The sequence below is a fragment of the Oryzias latipes genome, chromosome 19 (assembly GCF_053564925.1).
Source record: "Oryzias latipes strain Hd-rR chromosome 19, Olatipes_Hd-rR_3.1".
In the NCBI taxonomy this organism is placed as follows: Eukaryota; Metazoa; Chordata; class Actinopteri; order Beloniformes; family Adrianichthyidae; genus Oryzias; species Oryzias latipes.
In genome coordinates, this window is record NC_136255.1 from 8,723,068 (window position 1) to 8,744,126 (window position 21,059).

At 43.0% G+C, this 21,059-nt stretch overlaps 1 protein-coding gene across 1 annotated transcript in view; it reads left to right on the forward strand.

Annotated features, from left to right (window-relative positions):
• Window positions 1–19,652, forward strand: part of LOC101172720 (1-phosphatidylinositol 4,5-bisphosphate phosphodiesterase delta-3-A-like) — a 32,512-nt gene extending 12,860 nt beyond the window's left edge. The window contains exons 10-16 of the mRNA XM_004086843.5: window positions 1,338–1,481; window positions 1,556–1,709; window positions 1,791–1,907; window positions 12,808–12,986; window positions 13,138–13,273; window positions 17,012–17,161; window positions 17,240–19,652. Of these exons, the coding sequence (XP_004086891.1) occupies window positions 1,338–1,481; window positions 1,556–1,709; window positions 1,791–1,907; window positions 12,808–12,986; window positions 13,138–13,273; window positions 17,012–17,161; window positions 17,240–17,376 (1,017 nt within the window). The 3' untranslated portion in view covers window positions 17,377–19,652. The remainder of the gene's footprint in view (window positions 1–1,337; window positions 1,482–1,555; window positions 1,710–1,790; window positions 1,908–12,807; window positions 12,987–13,137; window positions 13,274–17,011; window positions 17,162–17,239) is intronic.
• The last annotated feature ends 1,407 nt before the right edge of the window (window positions 19,653–21,059 follow it).

Sequence of the window (21,059 nt, forward strand, 5' to 3'; positions counted from 1 at the left end):
TCTGACTGTCTATCTAATTGCACCTATATCTGCTCCGCCAGTCGGACACATTGACGAGAATATCAGTTTTGTACATTATTTCGTTCTGTTAACTACAGAACGAAATAACCTACTTATTAATACGTATTAATTGTCCACTGGGGAAAGTTGTTTTCATAGTAAAACATTTCTTCATAAGCTACGGAATTATGGGATTCATGCATATGCCTTTAGTTTGTTTTATTTTTGATAAAACAATGTATGGCGTATGTCTCAACCATTCAGAAAGCAACAAGAAATTACATTTGCGCTGAACAATTTCCCACTTCCACGTCGATTATTACAGACATCTGTAGCTTGTCAGATGCAATTAAATGGATGGAAATAAAATGCCCCATCACAATGCGTAATGACGCTCAATGGCTGATCTTGTGCTCTTAGAAGATGTGGCAAATGGAAGAATTCGGAGTGAACGCATCTTAAGACAGCAAGAAGACTTGCTGGCAAACGAAGACGATTAACCTATTAAGCCATGCCTTGGTCTGTACACTACATCAAGGGGTAGTTGGCTATGGGATGGAAAGTTTTCATTCATTCATTCATTTTCTACCATTTTATCCCTTTCGGTGTCACGGGGCTGCCAGAGACTATCCCGGCCACTTGTTGGCGATGAATGGACTGTCCGCCAGTCTGTCGCAGGGCCACAGTCACACACCCATTCACTCTCTTATTCAGGGACAATTTAGAGTTGCCAATTAACCTATGAAGCATGTTCTTGGACAGTGGGAGGAAGCCGGAGTCCCTGGAGAAAATCCACGCCTACACGGGGAGAACATGCAAATCCACACAGAATTGAATTTGTGGTTCAGGTCCCCCAGCCGGGACTTGAACCGGGTCCTTCTTGCTGTAAGGCAAGAGCGCCAACCACTGCGCCACCGTGCAGGCATCTGGGATGGAAAGTTATTCTGAAATGAGAAGTGAATAATAGCCTCATCATGCAGAACCTCTCCGGGGCATCTGTCGACACAGCTGTTGTATTTTTGAGAGCAGGTCTGAACCAGTTTTGTACACCCTTGGTGCACTTTTGTGCTTTAGATGGTAGATTCATTCCTTGATGTACAAATATAGTAAGAGTTCTGTAATGGATTGGCGGACCATCCAAAGTGTTGTCCGCCTCCGCCAAACAGGAGCTAGGACAGGGTCTGGCAACGTCATGACTCCATACGAGAATAAGTGAGTCCAGAAAATGGATGGATCATATGTCAGGCTCACTTTTCCCATTTCCCAAAACACACATCCTCTCATTTTACTCCAGTTTCCACATTCATGTGTGTTTTACAATGTTTCTTACCAATTAGGATCTGAAGGGTAAGATCCTGGTGAAGGGGAGGAGGGAGGAGTCAGCAGGGGAGTGTTCCTCCAGTTCTTCAGACCTTAACTCTTCAGATGACGAGACCAGTGTGGCAGAAGGGAGATCCAAAAAGAAGAAAGATGTCAAAAAGGTTGGTTCTGCAGGAGTTGATTGCCCAAAGGGAAGTGACTGTTGTTCCACAGTGATTGTTTTGTGTGTTACTAGGCTGGTGTGTCAAAGCTGAGTCCAGAGCTGTCTGAGTTGGTGGTATACACTCGCAGCGTTCACTTTAAGGGTTTTGATCAAGCTGCCAAAAACTCACCGTATCAAATGTCGTCCTTCTCTGAGAGAGAAGCACTCAAGCTTATTAAGGATTCTGGTAAGACACTTGTGCGCTCAAGTTTGTAATCTTTGAATGTGTCAATGTCCAGACTAACTGTTGTCCACCTGACCTTTCCAGGGGTCCTCTTTGTGCGCCACAATAGTCACAAGCTCAGCAGGATTTACCCATCTGGCCGGCGCCTCCAGTCCTCCAACTACAACCCTCAGCAGATGTGGAATGCAGGCTGTCAGATCGGTTAGCTTTAAACACTACATTTTAACCAGACACGCTGTTTAGTTATTTAGCAAATGCTTTTGTCTAAAATGATTTACAAAAAGAAGCAAACTCTGAGTCAGAGGAAACATCAGACAATCAACATTCAACAAAATTCCATCAGTTCCTCATCATAAGAAAAATCGTCCCAGAACACTTTGTGAGAACTGTTCTCTTTTTTTGGGGATTGTACTAAATATGTCTGTTTAAAAGTTAATCTACAATCCCTTTCCTTTTGGTATTTAACATCCCAAAATTTTCAGGCATGATTGACAGTTTTGTACAGCTTGAGCTTTAAGTGCTTCCGGATCGTGTGGCTCCTTTCACCTTTTCTTTTTTTTTTTAAACTTGTCCTGTCCAACAGCTGGGCAGACAGATGAGAGCTGAAGGCCTCTTGTGTTGGACATATTTTACTTTATCAACAGGGGTTATGAATCTTCTAAAAAACCAGAGGTATGTCTGAATAAACCCCTTTTGTATTCGAGGCCAAACTTTATTGATTTTAATTGTTTTTGAAATTCTTTTGTGTTGGACCGGACGGAAAAGGAAAGAAGGGAAGAAGAGAGAGGGATGTTAGAAAGGGGGGGATAGGAGGGTGATCATAGGAAGGGGGAGATGGGTAAAACCATGACACCCCCGGCTCAGGTGTGATATGTTCCTGGCTTCTGGCCTTGCCAAAAAGCTCAGGGATCCCTCTCCCTGCGTGGGGAGAGCACCGCCGAGCCCAGGAAACCGGCACCCTGTGGACACGGCCTCCGTCGCCAAGGGCCCCGCACGCCCCACCAGGGATGGGGTAGGGGACACATGGTCCAAGGTCCCACCTTCCTTGCGAAATGACTGTGTGCGTGTGTGTTAGTGAGGGTATGTGTGTGCATGTGTGTGTGTTTATGTTGGAATGTATATTTTGACACCCCCCCCCCCCCAACCAAGGGCCCTACATGTCTAATGTGCAAATAAAACCGAGAGAGGGGGTGCCCATTCCATATGGCAACCATGGGAGGGGGACCACTGCCAAGTAGCCCCCCCCCCAAGGGCAACATAGGCTAAACCCCCCACCCCCTCACCCTAATATGAGATTATATGAGGAAAGGAGTAAATTGGGGACAGCTGTTAGACTGTCCCCCGGTGGTTAAACAGCCGTCCCCTAGCACCCCCCCCCAGCAACGATACCAGGACCCCCCGCCCCGGGGCCCCATCCCCAAGGCCGACTCCCCAGGCCCAGCAACATCCGCCCCACACGGAGAGAGAGGAGCCAGAAAGCCCCCCGGAGCAAGCCCAGCCCCCCCCCCCATCCCCTCAGCCACAGACCCCACACACATGACCACCCAGCACCCCAGCCAGCCCCACCCAGGCACACACCACCACCGGACACTGGAAGGACCTGACCCCCACCCCCAAACCACGGCAGGCAGACAAGGAGTAGCGACGACCAGGCACCCCACCCCCTAAGTCATGGAGTTAGCTATGGGAGACCAGAGAGACTGAATTTTTCAGTTACTTGAACTTTGGGCTGACATTTTTTCCAAGCTGATATGATCAAACAGCAGATTTCTGTATTGACTTACAATAATATCTTTTGTTGTTTTTCCAATTTATTAAAAAATAAATTTTGCAATACAAAAAGTAATGAAAATGATAGATACTAATCCTCCTTCTATATTGATAGCACTCATGTCACCAAGCACACAAGTGACGGTGAAGCCGTGATTGAAACCTTAAGCCAGATTTATAGATCCGGACATACCTGTTGCCAGAGAGCCTGGACAGGTATGTGCGTGCATGTAACAGTCGGGTAGATTCGGTAGATCACAGTGCTCACAAATGTCTTAGTTACTGAGACGCATCTTGAACATCCTCTGTCCAGTGTAGTAAATTATGTGAAGAGCTTTGAAATGGATTAGCTGCAAATTTGGACTTTTTGTCAGTGTAACCCTTGTGCTATCCTAGGCACTTTAACGTTGGGAGTTGGGTCATCTAGACCCACTAGACAGTGCGCTAAACTTTTTTTCTTCAATGATTGGTGATCTTCACTGGTGTCCATGAATTACATGAAATTTTTCCACCTTTATCCACCTTTGTCATGGTAGGGAGAACACGTCAATGTAAGGGTGAGGTCATCTAAAATAGCACAATACCTGCTGCCAGAGAGCCTGGACAGGTGTGCAGAACCACAGTGCATGCATGTAACTGTCGGGTAGTTTACGATCGCAGTGCTGACAAATGTCTGAGTTACTGAGACCCATCTTGAACATCCTCTGTCCAGTGTAGTAAATTCTGTGAAGAGTTTTGAAATGGATTAGCTGCAGATTTGAAGTTTTTGTCAGTTTAAAGTTGTTTAGACAAAGTTCTGACCAGAAGTTTTCATCTGTGCTGGTGCTCAAATCTGTGTCCCATTTTTTTATTGGAAGTGAGATATTATTATCTAAATTTCATGAGAGTTTGTATATTTTAGAGATAGTTTTATTCATTGAGAAATTAATCAGAGAGGTAACTAGTTCTGGTAGCTTTAAATCGTTGTCTTTATATTTAACTTTTTTAGTAATAATAGATTTAAGTTGCTTACATTCCAAGACGTTATTTATTCCATGTTTGTCTTGAAGTTCCTGAGGAGTTATGAATCTTTCATCAATAATTAGGTGCTCTAGTAGTGTTACGCCTCCTTCTTGCCAAGATGGGAAGTCTATCATTTTTTTTTTTTATGAGGATGTCTGGGTTGTTCCAGATGGGTGTCATTCTGCACGGCTGAATTTGCGAGTTAGATATTTTTAGAAATTCCCACCATGCTGTTAAAGTGGCATTTATATTAATACTTTGGAAACAGTCCTGTTTTTTAACTGTCTGGTCTATAAATGGTAGATCTGACAGGTTGATCTTTCCACATAACGCCTGTTCCAAGTCTAACCATGAGTTGGTTTCTGGATTATTTTTTAACCATTTTAAGATGTATTGTAATCTATTTGCGAGAAAGTAATTGTGGAAGTTAGGTAATTCTAAGCCTCCAAAGCTTTTTGCAGATTTTAAAGTTTTTAGACTAATTCTTGCAGGTTTATTGTTCCATAAAAAGCTTGATATGGATGAGTCTAATGTTTTGAACCATTTTAGTGGCGGTTGTGTGGGAATCATTGAGAAGAGATAATTAACTTAGGGTAAGATTTTCATTTTAACCGTGGCTACCTTGCCCATAAGGGACAGAGGCAGGTTGGTCCAGCGGGTTAGATCATCCTGTATGCTTTTCAGTAATGGGGTGTGGTTTAGCTGCACCAGTTCTGATAATTTGGGAGGAAAATAAATACCTAAATATTTGATATTCCCTGATTTGACTGGTATTGTGAGTCTTTGCTCCGCATTACTGTTCAGTAGTAATAAAACAGATTTGTTCCAATTAATTGAGTAGTCTGATAGGCAGGAGAATTAATTAATAACTGTTACTGTTTCATTTACAGAACGTGAGTTATTTAAAAACAGCAATATGTCATCTGCATAGAGACTAATTTTATGATGGCTGTGTTTAGTTTTAAAATATAAATATAGCAAAAAGAGAGGGGGAGAGTGGGCAACCCTGTCTGGTTCCTCTTCTGAGAAAAAATCTGTTGGAAGTCTGTTTATTAGTTCTAACTGATGCATTGGGGTTATGATATAATATTTTAATCCAATTTATGAATGATTCTCCAAACCCAAACTTATGGAGGGCAGCAATAAGGAACTCCCAATTTACTCTGTCAAAAGCTTTTTCAGCATCCAGCGATAGTACGGTCATTTCCTGGTTTTTAATGGTGGCAAAGTCAATTATATTAACGAGTCTGCGGACATTGTCATCCAAGAGTCTGCCTTTGATGAATCCTGTTTGATCGAGGTGAATTATGTGAGGTGTTATTTTTTCTATTCTCAGTGCTAGTGCTTTGCAGATAATTATTACATCTGCATTGATTAAAGAAATGGGGCGATAGCTTGAAGGGCTTGTGGGGTCTTTGTCTGGTTTAAGGAGGAGAATTATGTTGGCGGAGTTCATGTTAGGTGGCATTGATTGGTTTTCCTTGATAAATGTTACCATTTCAAAAAATGTTGGTGCCAGTTGTTCCCAGAATTCTTTATAAAACTCACCAGGAAAGCCGTCAGGCCCTGGTGCTTTACCATGTGGAATAAGTAATAGAGCTTCATGAAGTTCAGACAATGAAAGCAGTAAGTCTAGGTTTGTCATCTGATCTTCACTTAATCTGGGTAGGTTTATTTTATCTAGAAATGAGTTGATGCTTTGCTCTGATGGGTTAATCTGTGATGTGTATAAGTTTTTATTAAAGTCTTTAAACGCGGTATTGATTTTGACTGGATCATGATTGACATCTCCTTTTTTGTTAATGATGAAAGTGATTGTTGATTTTTCTTTATCAATTTTAAGATGATTAGCAAGAAATTTGCCAGATTTGTTTGAGTTTTCAAATCTTTCAAGTCGTAAATCTTGCAAGACTGCAGCTTTAAATTTTTCAAATCTCCCAGAGTGTGTTCCTGTGCAGAAGCAGCACAAGCAGTCTCCAGGGTTTTGATTTTATTTTCTAGTTCTAATGAATCTGCTTTCTCTTTGCGTTTTTTATGCGTTGAATAAGAAATGATTTTCCCTCTCATGACTGCCTTTGCTGTTTCCCAAAGAAGATATGGTGAGATGTCTGGAGCATTGTTGAATTCTAAGAAGGTTGCCCACTCTTTTTTAAAGAATTCAATAAATCTTTGGTCCTTTAAAAGAGACGTGTTAAACCTCCAGGTCGTACCAGAGGGTGTGGATATTTCCTTAAAATTTTTTATAGAAACTGGTGCATGATCACTGATAATAATTGGATGAATGTTGGAACTTTGGATATCTTTTAAGAGAGAGTTACTAATTAATAGATAGTCTAAACGGGAGCGTGAGTGGTGAACTGGAGAGAAAAAGGTGAACCCCTTAGTGTTTGGGTGACGTGAGCGCCAAGCGTCGCAGAGACCCAGATCATTCATGTACTGCTGTCAAGTTCAGGGTCGAGGACAAGGTTAATGTCTCCTCCTATAATGATTGTGGAGTCAGAGTGAATGGAAAGTGAGGTGAAGAATCTGTGAAAGAAGAAGGAGTCGTCAACATTCGGGCCATAGATACTGGCTATGCAATAGTCCTTATTCTGAATGGATATATTAATAATTACAAATCTGCCTTCTGAGTCAGTAACTGTATCCTTATGAGTAAAATTAAGGTTTTTATTAATCAAAACAGCAACTCCTCTTTGTTTGGAGTTGTAACTAGCAGAATACATGACTGGAAATTGTAAGCAGCACAGGAGATGATCCAATGAATTAGATAAATGGGTCTCCTGCAGTAAGGCTATATCTGCTTTTAGACCACACAGGTGATTTAACACTTTCATCCTCTTTGGCCCAGAGCCAAGTCCACGCACATTCCAGCTAACAATGTTAAGACTGTTCATGACTGCTCTGACTGGAAAGGTGTAAAGCTAAATAATGCGCGTGTGCCAGTCCGTGTGCGCGTGCCCGCATTGCCAACCCGCTGCACAGAGAAGCGCTGTGCATGTGTGCGCGTGAACGTTTTCTGGCTATGTGAGCTGCATGTTGAGTGCGTCATATGAGTGCCTGTGTGAGGTGTTTGCAGTTTGTCGCGTGTGTGTGCGGGATCTCGTGTGCACGCCCGTATGTGCGCTTGTGTGCGCGCGCGCCCGTTCAGTGCATTGATAAATACTTACCGAGGATGCATTGCTTTTCGGTGATTTACATATGAGGAGGGGGGAGGGGGGGACTAAGGAAAGGATGGAAAACAAGAGAAAGAAGAGAAAACAACAAAACAACAACAGAGACATGAGTGGGAGGTGAAGAAAAGCGACTGTTTTCCTGAGATCAAGGTGTGGATTATTGAGGATCCGGTTTTCCATTCATTGAAATGAGTTTGACGGGTTTCTTCTGGACAGTGCAGATGTTCTCAGCGCGGATCTTGGAAATTGACATCATCAATTTCCCAAAGTTAAAATTTAATTGATATGAGCATTTTGAGACGATCATTTATAAGTCCACTGTCTTTTGAATATAAAAACGGTGATGATTTATTAAAAAAATACATTTAAATACATTTTTTGGCACAAATTGTTCCGACACAATGCATTGTGGTCCATATCCACCAATGTAAAGAGCATCGATGCACACTGGTTTTTGCAGAGACGTCTGGGAAATTTCTAGGGCACTTGATTTTAGAATTGTAGATTTTTGATTTTGGAATGGCGAACACACTATCTAGTGCAGGGGTGTCAAACTCATTTTGGTTCGGGGGCCACATTCAACCCATCTGATCTCAAGTGGGCCGGACCAGTAAAACAAATGCAAAATAACATATGGTCAGCTTGTTATCTGTAGCTTTGTTTTTGTTTTTTCTCAGTTGAAAAAAATCCCTCAACCAACATAGTAGCTAATTCCTTGTTATTACACTTTCATTCACAGAGGCCAATTGATCTAAAATAAAATGCATTTCACTTAAAAAAAAATTGGTTTATTCAATTTTATACAGACAATATTTTGTTCTGACACTGAAGCAATCCCAATAATAAACTCAGGAGGGGCTGCGGAAAAAATTAAACACCCGGCTTAAAATTTTAATGAGCGAATAAATGAAAAATAGAATTAAATTAAACTTGCAAACATTTGTGAACATAAGAATTGGAAGTTTACCTCCCTTTCTCTTCTGAAACGTCACCCGGCCGTCAATATCAGGATTCTAATCCTGTGCAGCAAAATATTTCAGCAACACATCTCTACAAGATGGCAGCACGTGTAAACACAGCGGCTCACCGCTCTCTGCTTTTGCTTTTGTTTTTTTGTATTTTTGTTGATGCCACAGACACTGGAAGCGTTTATTTAATACAGCAGTACTGAATTACTTCAGATCTGTAGAAACTGTCAATTTAACGCTTCCCCTAAGCCGAACTTTATACCACCCGAGATCCAATGGACTATCACGGCTTGCTATACCCCCCTGCGGCCGAGGAGACAAAGGAGACGCCGTAAACGAAAGTTAGGGAAGAGAAGCGGATCATGCGGTAGGCTACATGCTAACCCACATCGACCAGCTCTCCCTGGTCTCTTCCTCGCTAACGTAAGATCACTCGCCAACAAACTAGACGAGTTTTGTTTATGGATTGTCTCGCGGAGGATGGACAGCTGTGTCACTATTATAACAGAAACCTGGTTGGACGAAAACATACCTAACGCCACGGTGGAGCTAGCGGGCAGCTCTTTGTTCCGTGCGGATTGGACTTCAGACTGGCGCTTTATATCCACAACTCCTGATGTGCAGCCACACACATCATCGAAACGCGCTGCACACCCGATCTGGAATACTTGGCGGTGAAATGCAGGCCATTTCAAAAGGCGAGGGAGTTCTGCTCTATCCTGATCATAGCTGTTTATATACCACGTCAAGCTAATGCCAAGCTAGCGCTTGAGGAGCTCTACTCTCTGATCAGCAGGCAGATGAACTCCAATTCAGAAGCAGCTGTGATTGTGGCGGGAGACATCAGTCCTGTGGTACTCAAAGCAGGGCTCCCCAAATTTCAGAAGTTTATACACTTTCCCACCAGAGACAACAACACACTGGATCAAGTCTACTGCAACACCCAGGTACAAGACTGCAGCAGCTCTTCACCTGGGTATGTTGGATCACATATCTGTGGAGCTAACTCCCACATACAGACCTCTGTTCTGCAGGACCAAACCAAACAGTTCAGGTATGGACCGAAGAGGCTTCTTAAGCACTACAGGACTGTTTTGAACTCACTGACTGGGAGGAGTTTAAAGATGGCTCAGACTTTGAGACCTACACATCAACTGTCCTGAGCTATGTGCAGTTTTGCACAGATGCTGTTCTGCCCACAAAGACCATCAAAGTGTACCCAAACCAAAAACCATGGTTTGATGGCACAGTGCGGTCTCCACTCAAAGCTCGGGATGGCCTACAGCAGGGCCTGGGGCAGAGCTGAGGAAGGGAATCAACCAGGCTAAATGCAGGTACGGATACTGTGTAGAGGAGCAACCCATGGGAGATGTGGAGAGGCTTCAGAACCATCACAGACCACAGGAGCAACACGCAGCAGATCACCCATGACCCCACCTTGCCTGACACCTTAAACACCTTCTTTGCACACTTTGACACTCCTGGCAGCAGAGACACTGGTCATATTTTACAGCCGGAGGAACAGTTCCAGCCTCTCGTCCTGCAGCTTCATTAGGTGCGCTCTACTCTGAGGAGGATGGACACCAGCAAAGCAGCAGGACCAGATAAGGTGTCAGATCGGGCTCTGAAGCTATGTGCACATCAGCTGGCTGGAGTTTTTCTGGACATCCTCAATCGGTCCCTGCAGCTCACCCCAGATCCTGTGTGCCTGAAGTCCTCCATCATTGTGCCGGTGCCATAAAAAATCTCTGTCTTGTGCCTCAATGATTACCGGCCGGTTGCTCTGATCCGGATCGTCCTGAGCCACATCAAGGACATCATCCCTGCTACTCTGGACAGTCATTAGTTCGCCTACAGGGAGAACCGATTGACAGAGGACGTAGTCTTGTTAGCACTGCATGCCGCCCTGTCCCACCTGGACCACACCAACACGTACGTCAGGATGCAGTTTGTAGACTTCAGCTCAGCCTTTAACACTGTGATCCCAGACAAGCTGACGCTGAAGCCTCACAACCTAGGACTGCCTGAATCTCTGTGCCTCTGGATCGGGGACTTTCTCACCGACAGGCCTCAAGTGGTGAGAATAGGGGACTCAACATCATCCACACTGATCCTGAGCACAATAACACAACAGGGGTGTGTCCTCAGCCCCGCCCTCTTCACTCTGTTCACCCATGACTGCTCCAATATTCATCTCACAAACCTGGTTTTAAAGTTTGCAGATGACACCACCGTAGTGGGTCTCATATCAAACAACGATGAGACCCAATTCAGAGAGGAGCTCCAGCACCTAACAGGATGTTGTGCTGACAACAACCTCATCCTGTACACCTCCAACACCAAGGAGATCATTGTGGACTTCAGTAAGTCCCCCCCCCACCCTCATTCATGGGGAGGAGGTGGAGTGTGTGGACCACATCAAGTTCCTGGGGATCCACATCACATCCGACCTCACCTGGTCGCTGCACACATCCCACCTGGTGAAGAAGGCTCAACAGAGACTATTGTTCCTCAGGAAGCTTAAAAGGAGTGGACTCTCATCTCAACTTCTGGGGAACTTCTATAGAACAACCATAGAGGTGGTGAAAACCACACAGGAGATTGTAGGAGGACCTCTCCCACAACTCGACTCAGTGTACGACACCCAGGACACCAACTGTTTGTACCTCTTCCCTCTGGAAAGCGATACAGGAGCATCAGAACCCACACAAACAGACTGAGAAACAGCTTCTTCCTCAGAGCTGTGAGGTTCACCCCCCCCCCCACCACCACCACCACCACCACCCACAGTCTTAACATAAGTCACTAATCCCCTGTCACTACACAGTCAACAGTTGACTATGCTCTGGTTGCACTTTTATGCAACCATTAGAATGCAATACTCATTTCATGTGTACAGTACTCATACTCATTTCATGTGTGCAATATTCGTCTTTATTTACTGAACAGTTTTTGGTATTATCTACTTTTAATATGTATTAGGAAAGAGCTGCTGGAAACAATTTCATTGTGCACTGCATTATGACAATAAAAGATTCTGATTCTGATTCACTGTCATTTAAGTGAGCAAATCACAATGAAATGTCTAAGAATCTTTTCCTGGTTGCTGCCTGAATTTTGTAGCAACACCTGCCTTCTTCCTGACCTTTGATGGAGCGCCATCACTGACCAGACTGACATTCCATGACCAGTTAACTCCAACATTGTCCATCGCTGTAACTAGAGAACTGACTATGTCGTTGTTGTGTCCATCAACTCAAGAAACTCCGCTGTGACTGTCTCTTCAACGCCTCAAATAAATATGCACACTTGTGCAACTTCTGTGATGTTGGTGCTTTCATTAATAGCGACCGAAAATTCAATAAAGGAATGGATCATGTCATTTGGCTGCCCAGGTCTCCTCCTCAGAGATGTGGTTTCTGCAATGGTAATTCTTGACAGACTTATGTTGGCAAAGGTCAACTACTTTTTGGGGCGCACGACTTCTGCAGCCTTTAGCAAGCATTTTTCCATAAAGTTCACGATCTGAAAATGGTTTGGATGTTTGCAACAACTTGTTTGCAATAAGGCAGCCGTCACTGCTCCATCAGTGACTTCATGAACTAGAAGCGTCCTTTAAAAAAACAACAACATGCTTTTCATTTTTGCTCTTTGTGAGTGGGCCAAATTAAACCATCTGGCCATGCTGTATGTTTGACACCCGTGATGTAGTGAGTAGTGAAGGAATTTGGACACAACCTTATTCTTCTAACTGGCTTACTTAAACTGTAAAAGACTGAGTTTGGGTTTTTAAACTTTCCATGGATTATTACAATTAACAGTTTTTAACAAAATCAAAATACGTAATGCTTAATATTCCTGTATGTTTACTCATCTAACCTGTTTTTATTTAATAAAAAAACATCAAATCAATACATCAAGGTGATAGCTTTACATAAAAATGATGCCTTAAATAAACATAAATCGCCCCTCCCAGTGTTACTTTTATTTGAACTTATTGCTCAAATGGCCTCAGGTCATGGTTGGAGTATAAATCCATGTTGCATTCCTAAAATGCCAGTTAAAAGCCTATGCAGTGTGGCAATGAAGAGGTAGAACCTGCAGATTCAAACCCATGGAGCTCAGCTGGTTGAGCCCCTTTTAGAACCAGTTGTGAACTTTGAAACTGCTCTTTTATGTCTTCTTCAGTTGCTCTGAACTTCCAGACACCTGGTGAGCAGATGGACCTGAACCAAGGCCGTTTTCAGCAGAACGGTCTGTGTGGATATGTTCTGAAGCCTCCTTTCATGTGCCAACCTGACAGCACCTTCAACCCTGAAAACGTTGGAGGAGGCCCCGGTCACAGACCTATCCTCCTCACCATTCAGGTAAGAAAGCTATGGGTGTTTCTATTATGTATACTTACATCCATCAGAACAGTGGTTTATCATGGTCATGATGGTGGCTTTATGTTGCAAGTAAACATGGCCAGTTGAAGACAAACTTTTAACATTACAATGTTTTGTTCTGCCAAACCAGGTCATTTCAGCTCAGCAGCTCCCAAAACCAAAAAGGGAGAAACCTAGATCTATTGTGGACCCTCAAGTTTGGGTGGAGATTCATGGAGTTCCTATTGACAACAACAAGCAGAAAACTCATTATGTTAAGAACAATGGTAAGAGGTTGGGCTGCAACAGCAAAGGGCTAGCTATATTGAAGGATTTATTATCCTTTAGTGTTCCAGTCTGCAGGCCTCTGATGATGCAATCATGAAAACATCTTTACATAAACACACTCCTATACATCTCTTCTTAAAGTGGGGCAAAAAGTATTTAGTCAGTCACCAACTGTACAACTTATCCCATTGAAAAACAGAGAGAGGCCATTAATTTTCATCATAACTATACCTCAACTATGAGAGACAAAATGAGAAAAAAAAGTCCACAAAATCAAATTATCTGATTTTTAAAAAAAGTTTTTGTAAATTATGGTGGAAAATAAGTATTTGGTCAATGACAAAGTTCAACTGAATACTTTTTTACATAGCCTTTGTTTGCGATGACAGCAGTCAAACATTTTTTTGTGAGTCTGCACAAGGTTTTCACAAAGTGTAGTTGGTATTTTGGCACTATTCCTCCATGTAGATCTCCTCTAGAGCAGAGATGTTTTGGGGCTTTCGCTGTTCAACAGAGACCTTAAACTCCCTCCAAAGATTTTCTATGGGGTTGAGATCTAGACACTGTCTAGGCCACACCAGGACCTTGAAATCCTTCTTACAAAGCCACCTGGGCAGTGTGTTTGGTATCATTGTAATGCTGAAAGAACCAGCCATGTTTCATCTTTAATCCTCTTGCTGATGAAGTGAAGTTTTCACTCAAAATCTGATGGCACATGATTCCTTTGCACGGATCAGTCGTCTTGGTTTCTTTTCTTTTTATATAGAAAACGAGTTCAATTAGGTGCCATTAAAACAGGTATCGAGTGAAGGACAGACGATCCCTTTTACAGAAGAAGTTACAGGTCTGTGAGAGCCAGAAATCTTGCTTGTTTGTCTGTGACCAAATACTTACTTTCCACCATAATTTACAAATAAATTCTTTAAAAATCAGACAATGTAACGTCCTTTTTTCTATATATATGTTGTCTCTTATAGTCGGGGTATACCTCTGGTCAAAATTACAGGCCTCCCTAATCTTCTCGAGTGGAATAAGCTGCAAGATTATTTGGCTGAATAAAGACTTTTTTGCCCCTCTGTAAATTTATGGTTTATGGTTTTAATCTCGTGTTTTTAACTGTGTGTTGTTCCAAATTGTAAAGCGTCCTTGGGAGCCCAGAAAAACACTCATAAATTAAATGTATTATTATTAAATATTACATTCAGGAGGTTCACATTTTTTTCATTATCATTGAGAACAGGCATTGTACCTGAAGACTTAAGTCACCAAAGTTTTACCTTACATATGACCCATGTCCTTTTGATAAATATAGAAATATTACATCTTGCTAATTTTTCAAAAGATTTGCATAAAATTTTATATATTTTTTTTTCTTTTTTCTACAAACACCAATATGGTTTTTGTAGATATCATTCTACTTTGATTAAGTATTACCTAATTGATTAAGTTAACTGTGCACTCAAAAATAATGAGTACATTTTAAGAGCAACTGACACAGTTAATCATCAGATTTTATTACAAAAAACGGTAAATATATGGATTTCATGACTACACATAAATGGGTTTGCTAGTCGCCTTGTAGAGGGAGACCTAAAAGCAGGATGGGCTCGAACAAGTCCAATAGGTGAATAGGATTTATTAACGAAGGCCTGAACATCACCACAATGACACACAGGAGATAAGGTTCCGATCTACAATGCGGCTCTGTGAAACCCACTGAGGATCTGTAGGATTGTAAACCTTCCAGTCAATAAGGTATTGGAGACCTCGACCAACTCGCCTGGATGCCAGGAGCTTTCTGACCATGTAGGCAGGACCACCAGCCACATGGCGAGGCGCAGTAGGAGACGCAGATGTTGGTTGAAAGGGACTGGTCTTCACAGGCTTCAGTTTTCCTACATGGAAGACCGGGTGAACCATTACAGTGCGGGGAAGGTCCAGTTTAACAGCCACAGGGTTTATGATCCCAATGATGAGGTAAGGGCCAAGGTAACGAGGAAGCAGCTCCCTTGAACCCCCTTTTAGTGGTATGTCAGTAGCAGACAGCCACACCCTGTCTCCTACCTTGTACTTAGGAGGAGTTGGCCTGATTCACCTTTGCCCACAAAGGTGAATCTCTCCTGGTTTTGTAGCAATTGGAATTGATAATCCTGCCGAAGGATCTGAAGTTTAGGCTGACAGTTGCTGGTGGGCAAAAGGGGTGGCTGATCACCATAAACAGCTTGAAAAGGAGAGTATCCTGTGGAGTTGATCAGAGAGTTATGCAAGTACTCAGCCCAAGGAAGCTGAACAGTCTCCAGGTCTCCAGAACTTGGTTGTAGCATTGTAGCGTTGTAGCGTATCATCTGTCCGTTGGTTTTAGTGTAGAATCCCAAACTCAGACTGACCTTGATCTCAAGAAACTTGGAGAATTTTCTCCAGAAAGTAGCCACAAACTAACCCAGCCGCTTCACACTTGTCCGCAAACTGCCCCAATGCAAACTGGAGGTCCCAGCTGGATGAAGCCAACAGGACAACATTATCTGCAAAGAGCAGAGAGGAAATCCTATAGTACTCAAACAAGACCCCCTCCGGCCCGTGGCTGCTGTGAAAACTATGAATAGACCGGTGAAGCCCTGCCGGAAACAGGTCTGACTTACTGCCGGCTCTGCAAACCAAGCTCTTGCTACGCCCTCAGTAAGGCTCCCTAGACCCCATACACCCATAGCACCCTCCACAGGATACCACGGGGGATGCGGTTGAACGGCTTTTAAAAATCCACAATACATATATGGACTGGATGAGCGAACTCACACAAACCCTCCAGAAACCTAAAGAGGGTGTATAGCTGGTCAACTGTTCCACGACCAGGACGGAAATCGCACTGTTGTTCCTGGTCTGAGGTTCAACTATTGGACAGACTATTCTCTCAAGTACCCTGGCATAGACTTTCCCAAGGAAGCTGAGGAGCATGATTCCCCGATAGCTGGAACACACCCTCTGGTCCCCCTTTCTTAAAAAGGGGAACCACCTCCCCTGTCTGACAGTCCAGTGGTACAGTTCCCAACTGCCACACGATGCTGCAGAAACGTATCAGCCAAGATACTCCCACAGCATCCAGAGATTTGAGGTGCTCAGGGCTGACTTCGTCCACTCCCGGAGCCTTGCCACGGAGGAGCTCATTGACTACCTCAGTGACTTCAGCTTGGGTGACAGACAGCCTCACCCCAAAGTCCTCATTCTCTACTTCCTCAAAAGAAGGAATGTCAGTGGGGTTGAGGAGATCGTCGAAGTATTCTTTCCAGCACCCGACAATGTCCCTAGTCTTAGTCAACAGCTCCCCACCTGCACTGAAAACGGTGCCTGTAGAGAACTGCTTTCCCCTTCTGAGGCGCCAGTTACGTAAATACTTATAATTTTTTTGTAAATAACCATGATATGAGTTGGATAATGCCCCTCTAAGTGTCCATTATCTGACATGAACGGACTTCCTGGAAGAAACCATCTGACAAAATGCATCTTGTTCAAAATTGTATTTTGATGAACTTGGTAATAAACTTCTGATTAACTATTACTGTTTTTTAAATGTATTTCATATTGTCTGAGTTCTTTATAATCTTTGAGCAAATGTATTTGGTGGAGGCTTTAAATAACCCCTATAGGATTTTGCCTCTCCCTGCACTGTATTCAATTTTCTATTCTCATTTTTGTTTTCACTGTAAATAATAAAAATCTAATAAATCTGTTATTTCTCTCAGGCCTTAACCCACGGTGGAACTGCACCTTCAATTTCATCGTCCGTGTTCCCGACTTGGCTCTGGTCCGTTTCATGGTGGAGGATCATGACTATACGTCAAGCAATGAGTTCCTAGGACAATATACTTTACCTTTCACCAGTATGCAGTCAGGTGAGAGACACATGAATGTTACAAGTTAGGGTTGTGCCTTCATAGAGGTTGTGGTAGACTGACCTTTTGTTCTTACAGGTCACCGACATGTTCCCTTGGTTAAGCTGGATGGGTCCAGCCTTTCACCCTCCACCCTCTTCATCCATGTGAAGTTCAGCGCCTGTCTGGATGTGCTGTTCAGCAGTCCAGGACCAAAGGCTGACAGGATTAACTAAAGTGGATGCAAATTTGTTTTATGTGCTCAAAGAAGTCCCACTACTATGCAAAAACTTTTATCTATTTTTATTTTAGTAGTAGGCCTTATGTTATCTTAGTTATGCTTAGATTTATCAAAAGAAAGGAAACACTATTCAAAATTCTTAAGCTGTATTGCTGCTGGACATATTTGGTGACTTGGGTGTCCAGCATGTCCAGTACTATTGTGTTTATGTCTCAGCAGAAGTTTTGTGATGTGTGACCCTTTTGGCAGGAGGGCTTGATGCTTTGAGTCATATGGCATAGCATCATGTCTTGACCTTCCTCCAACATTTAGTACATCATCTTAAGGAATTGGGTTCAACTTGAAGAGAGGGTTGCTTGTCTTCAAAACTTTGTCATTCCTTAATGCTAGCAGAGCAGAGGAGCGGCTTCGGGATGGTGCGTGATGCATACCATGGGTGTTAACAGGAACCCTGTTAACAGGAACCCTGTTAACACCTATCGGAATTTGTGTTACTAGTCGTGTCCGGACAAAATAAAGGCTGATGTTATTCCCACATATATACTGTGCCTACAGCAAAGATGCAAATTGCGGCATTGCCCGCACAGAGTTTTACTTCATCCACGGCTAAATTTTGTTAGCACGTATTAGCCTAATCTTAACCCTGCTTCCCAAGAATAAATAATAAAGCATAAAGCACTGGCCGCACAGATTAAAAAAATTATTAGTGAACAGGCCCCTAATAATAATCACAAGAATAAAAGCACATTTAAAAAATTGTCTCCTGCAGTTTCCTGCTGGTTTTGCTATTCAAAGACAACTGCAGCCTCCCTAAACACAGATTTCACCATGCTAGACTTGTGCCGTTTGCCAGTAGGGCCAACAACACAGCAAATAGACTACTGACGTCATCGCCCCGCCTCCCCCCTGGAAAGGCTGACTGGAAATGAATTATGCTACACTTTTTGTGAGGGGGTGAAAATGAAATGCAATCCCATCTCTGCATTTTTGCTTTAACTATGTCACAGAATGAGCGGTGTTTAAGTAGAAAATAAAAAAGCCTTATGGAGGATTAATTTTTCATTTTATTTTTGAGTCAAATGATGCAGTTACTGTCACAGCACAGTTTTAGTTGATTTGCTTTTGTGCTCTAGTTGTTTTTTTAATGTGATGCTTTGAGTTTACTTACTGTTTTATTTTGTAGGTTTTCCTGTTTTGTGTTGTATTCAAGTTTTACTCTTGGTCCCAATCTGTCCTGATTGTGTTCACCTGTGTCTCGTCTTGTTGTCAGGTTCTCAGAGATATCAATAGGTTCAGAAACGAAGTTGCCAGAAAAGAAGTAGGGTTTAAAAAATTTTATACAGCATAACTTTTTCGTATAAATACAATTGTCCAATCTGATAAAAAAAATATTTAAAAATCAACCCGAGTAAAATGGTTAAAAATACAGCTGGGTCAACAGAAGAAATAACAATAAGAAAAGATTACGTCAGTCCTAGTCTAAAAAAATTTTTTGGGGCACAAATAAGAGGAAAGGATCTGATGGAAGAAGAGATCAGTTCAGGCAGGTACAGCGTAGTTGCTGGTTCCAGAGTCATGGCCCGAGCTGCCGGTTCTAGACTCCTGGCCCGAGCTGCCTTTCCCAGACTTTGAACCCAAGCCGCCTGCCCCAGACTCTGAGTCCGAGTCGCCTGCCTTTGACTCTGAGCCCGAGCTGCCTGCCCCATACTTCGAATTTGATCCACCAGCCGTTTGCTGGACAGACCCACCTCAAGCTCACTCGCCTCACCGGACGGTGCGGCCTCCCGGCCAACCTCCGGACCCGCTTCTCCGGACAGCGCGGTCTCCCGGCCATCCCCTGGACTCTAGCCCCTTACAGTTCAATCCCCCCCACCCCCTTAGCTTTCTTATGGACCCTCGGAGCGGTTCCTTGAGGGGGGTCACGGTTTTAGTTTCTTTGCTTTTGTGTTCTTGTTGTCTTTTGTTTCTGTTATGCTTGAGTTTACTTCCTGTTTTATTTTGTAGGGTTTCCTGTGTTGTGTCGTGTTTTACTTTTGGTCCCCATCTGCCCTCATTGTTTCCAGCTGTTTCTGCTTAGTCCTGTATGTATTTAAGTCCTGTCTTCCCTGTCTCATGTGCTGATCCATAATCTCTTGTTAGTGATGTTCCGAGTTCCGGTGACTTTTTAGTGTAGTTTCAAGTTTTGAGTTTGCCTGCATGCTGCAGTGGAGTTTTTGTTTAGTTTTTCTTACTTTTGGACTTTGAGAATTAAAGATCCTGTTTTGCCTGGAAGCTCTTGCCTCCTCCTCCTCTCTGCACCTAGGTGCTTCCCTCATTCCCTGTCGTAACACTCAATGCAGATGACATCTGAGGTAATGCTAAGGTGTTATTCAACACCATTAGTGATATTGTGATGCTCAGTCCACCTGCCGTTCCCATCCACTCAAATGATGATTGCAAATTTTTTTAGAGAAGTCATCCTCTTGCTCTCTCGACGTGTTGACAACATCTCTGCTCAAAGATGTCTTCCAGTCCATCGGTCCCTGTGTCTTGTCAATAATTAACTCGTCCTTGCTGTCTGGTCAAGTCCCTGAGCACTTCAAGAATGCTGCTGTCCTTCCTCTCCTTAAAAAACTTGGGCTTGACTCCTCCCTCTTGAGCAGTTTTGTTTTAGACCTATTCTTCCATTCATGTCTAAAATTTTAGAAAAAGTTGTTGCTAAACAACTTCCAACTGCTCTCGACAGTCATGGCATTTTCGATCATTTTCGGTCAGGTTTTTGCAGAGCTCACTCCACTGAAACAGTCCTTCTCAGAGTCACTAATGACATCCTGATGCAGAGTGATGCAGGAAAATGCTCTGTGCTACTGTTACTGGACTTGACAGCAGCCTTTGACACAGCTGAACATTACGTCCTCTTGTACGGGCTAAAACACTGGGTTGGGATATCCGGTTCTGCTTTAAACTTGTTCTCCTCATACCTGACTGGTAGATCTTTTTCTGTTGCTTTTCCAAGTTCAAGTCCTCTTCTGCATCCCTCCCTTCTGGTGTGCCACAAGGCTCAGTTTTGGGACCTTCATTGTTTATATCTGCTGCCCCTGCAGCATATTTTAAGTTCTTTTAATGATATTTCTTATCATTTTTATGATGATGATATTCAGCTTTATGTCTCTTTTAAACCCCAGGATGTTTCTAAAATACAGATTTTACCCAGGTGTCTGAATTCAGTCAAGAGTTGGATGAATGATAATTTTCTCCAATTTAAAGAAGCCAAAACTGAGGTTCTAGTCTCTGCTCCTGACAGTTGCCTCACCCAGATAGTCCAGGGGCTCAGTCCACTTGCTTCCCTTATCAAGCCGTCTGTCAGGAACCTTGGGATGACTCTAGACCCGGTTTTATCCCTTGACTCTCCTGTGGGGTCACTTGTTTGCTCTTGTTTTTATCATCCTAAAATTATTGCAAAACTGAGTCCAATTGTGTTGCGTTCTGAGATCGAGATGGTCATCCACGCTTTTATTTCATCTCATCTTGATTACTGCAACTCAATCTTCACGTTTGAGCAAAAAATCTTTAGAATGGCTCAAGGTTGTCCAGAGTGCTGCTACAAGGCTTTTAACGAATTCCTCCAAGTTTTCACATGTCCCCCCGTTGTTAATCCAGCTGCACTGGCTCCCCATCCACTACCGAGTGTATTTTAAA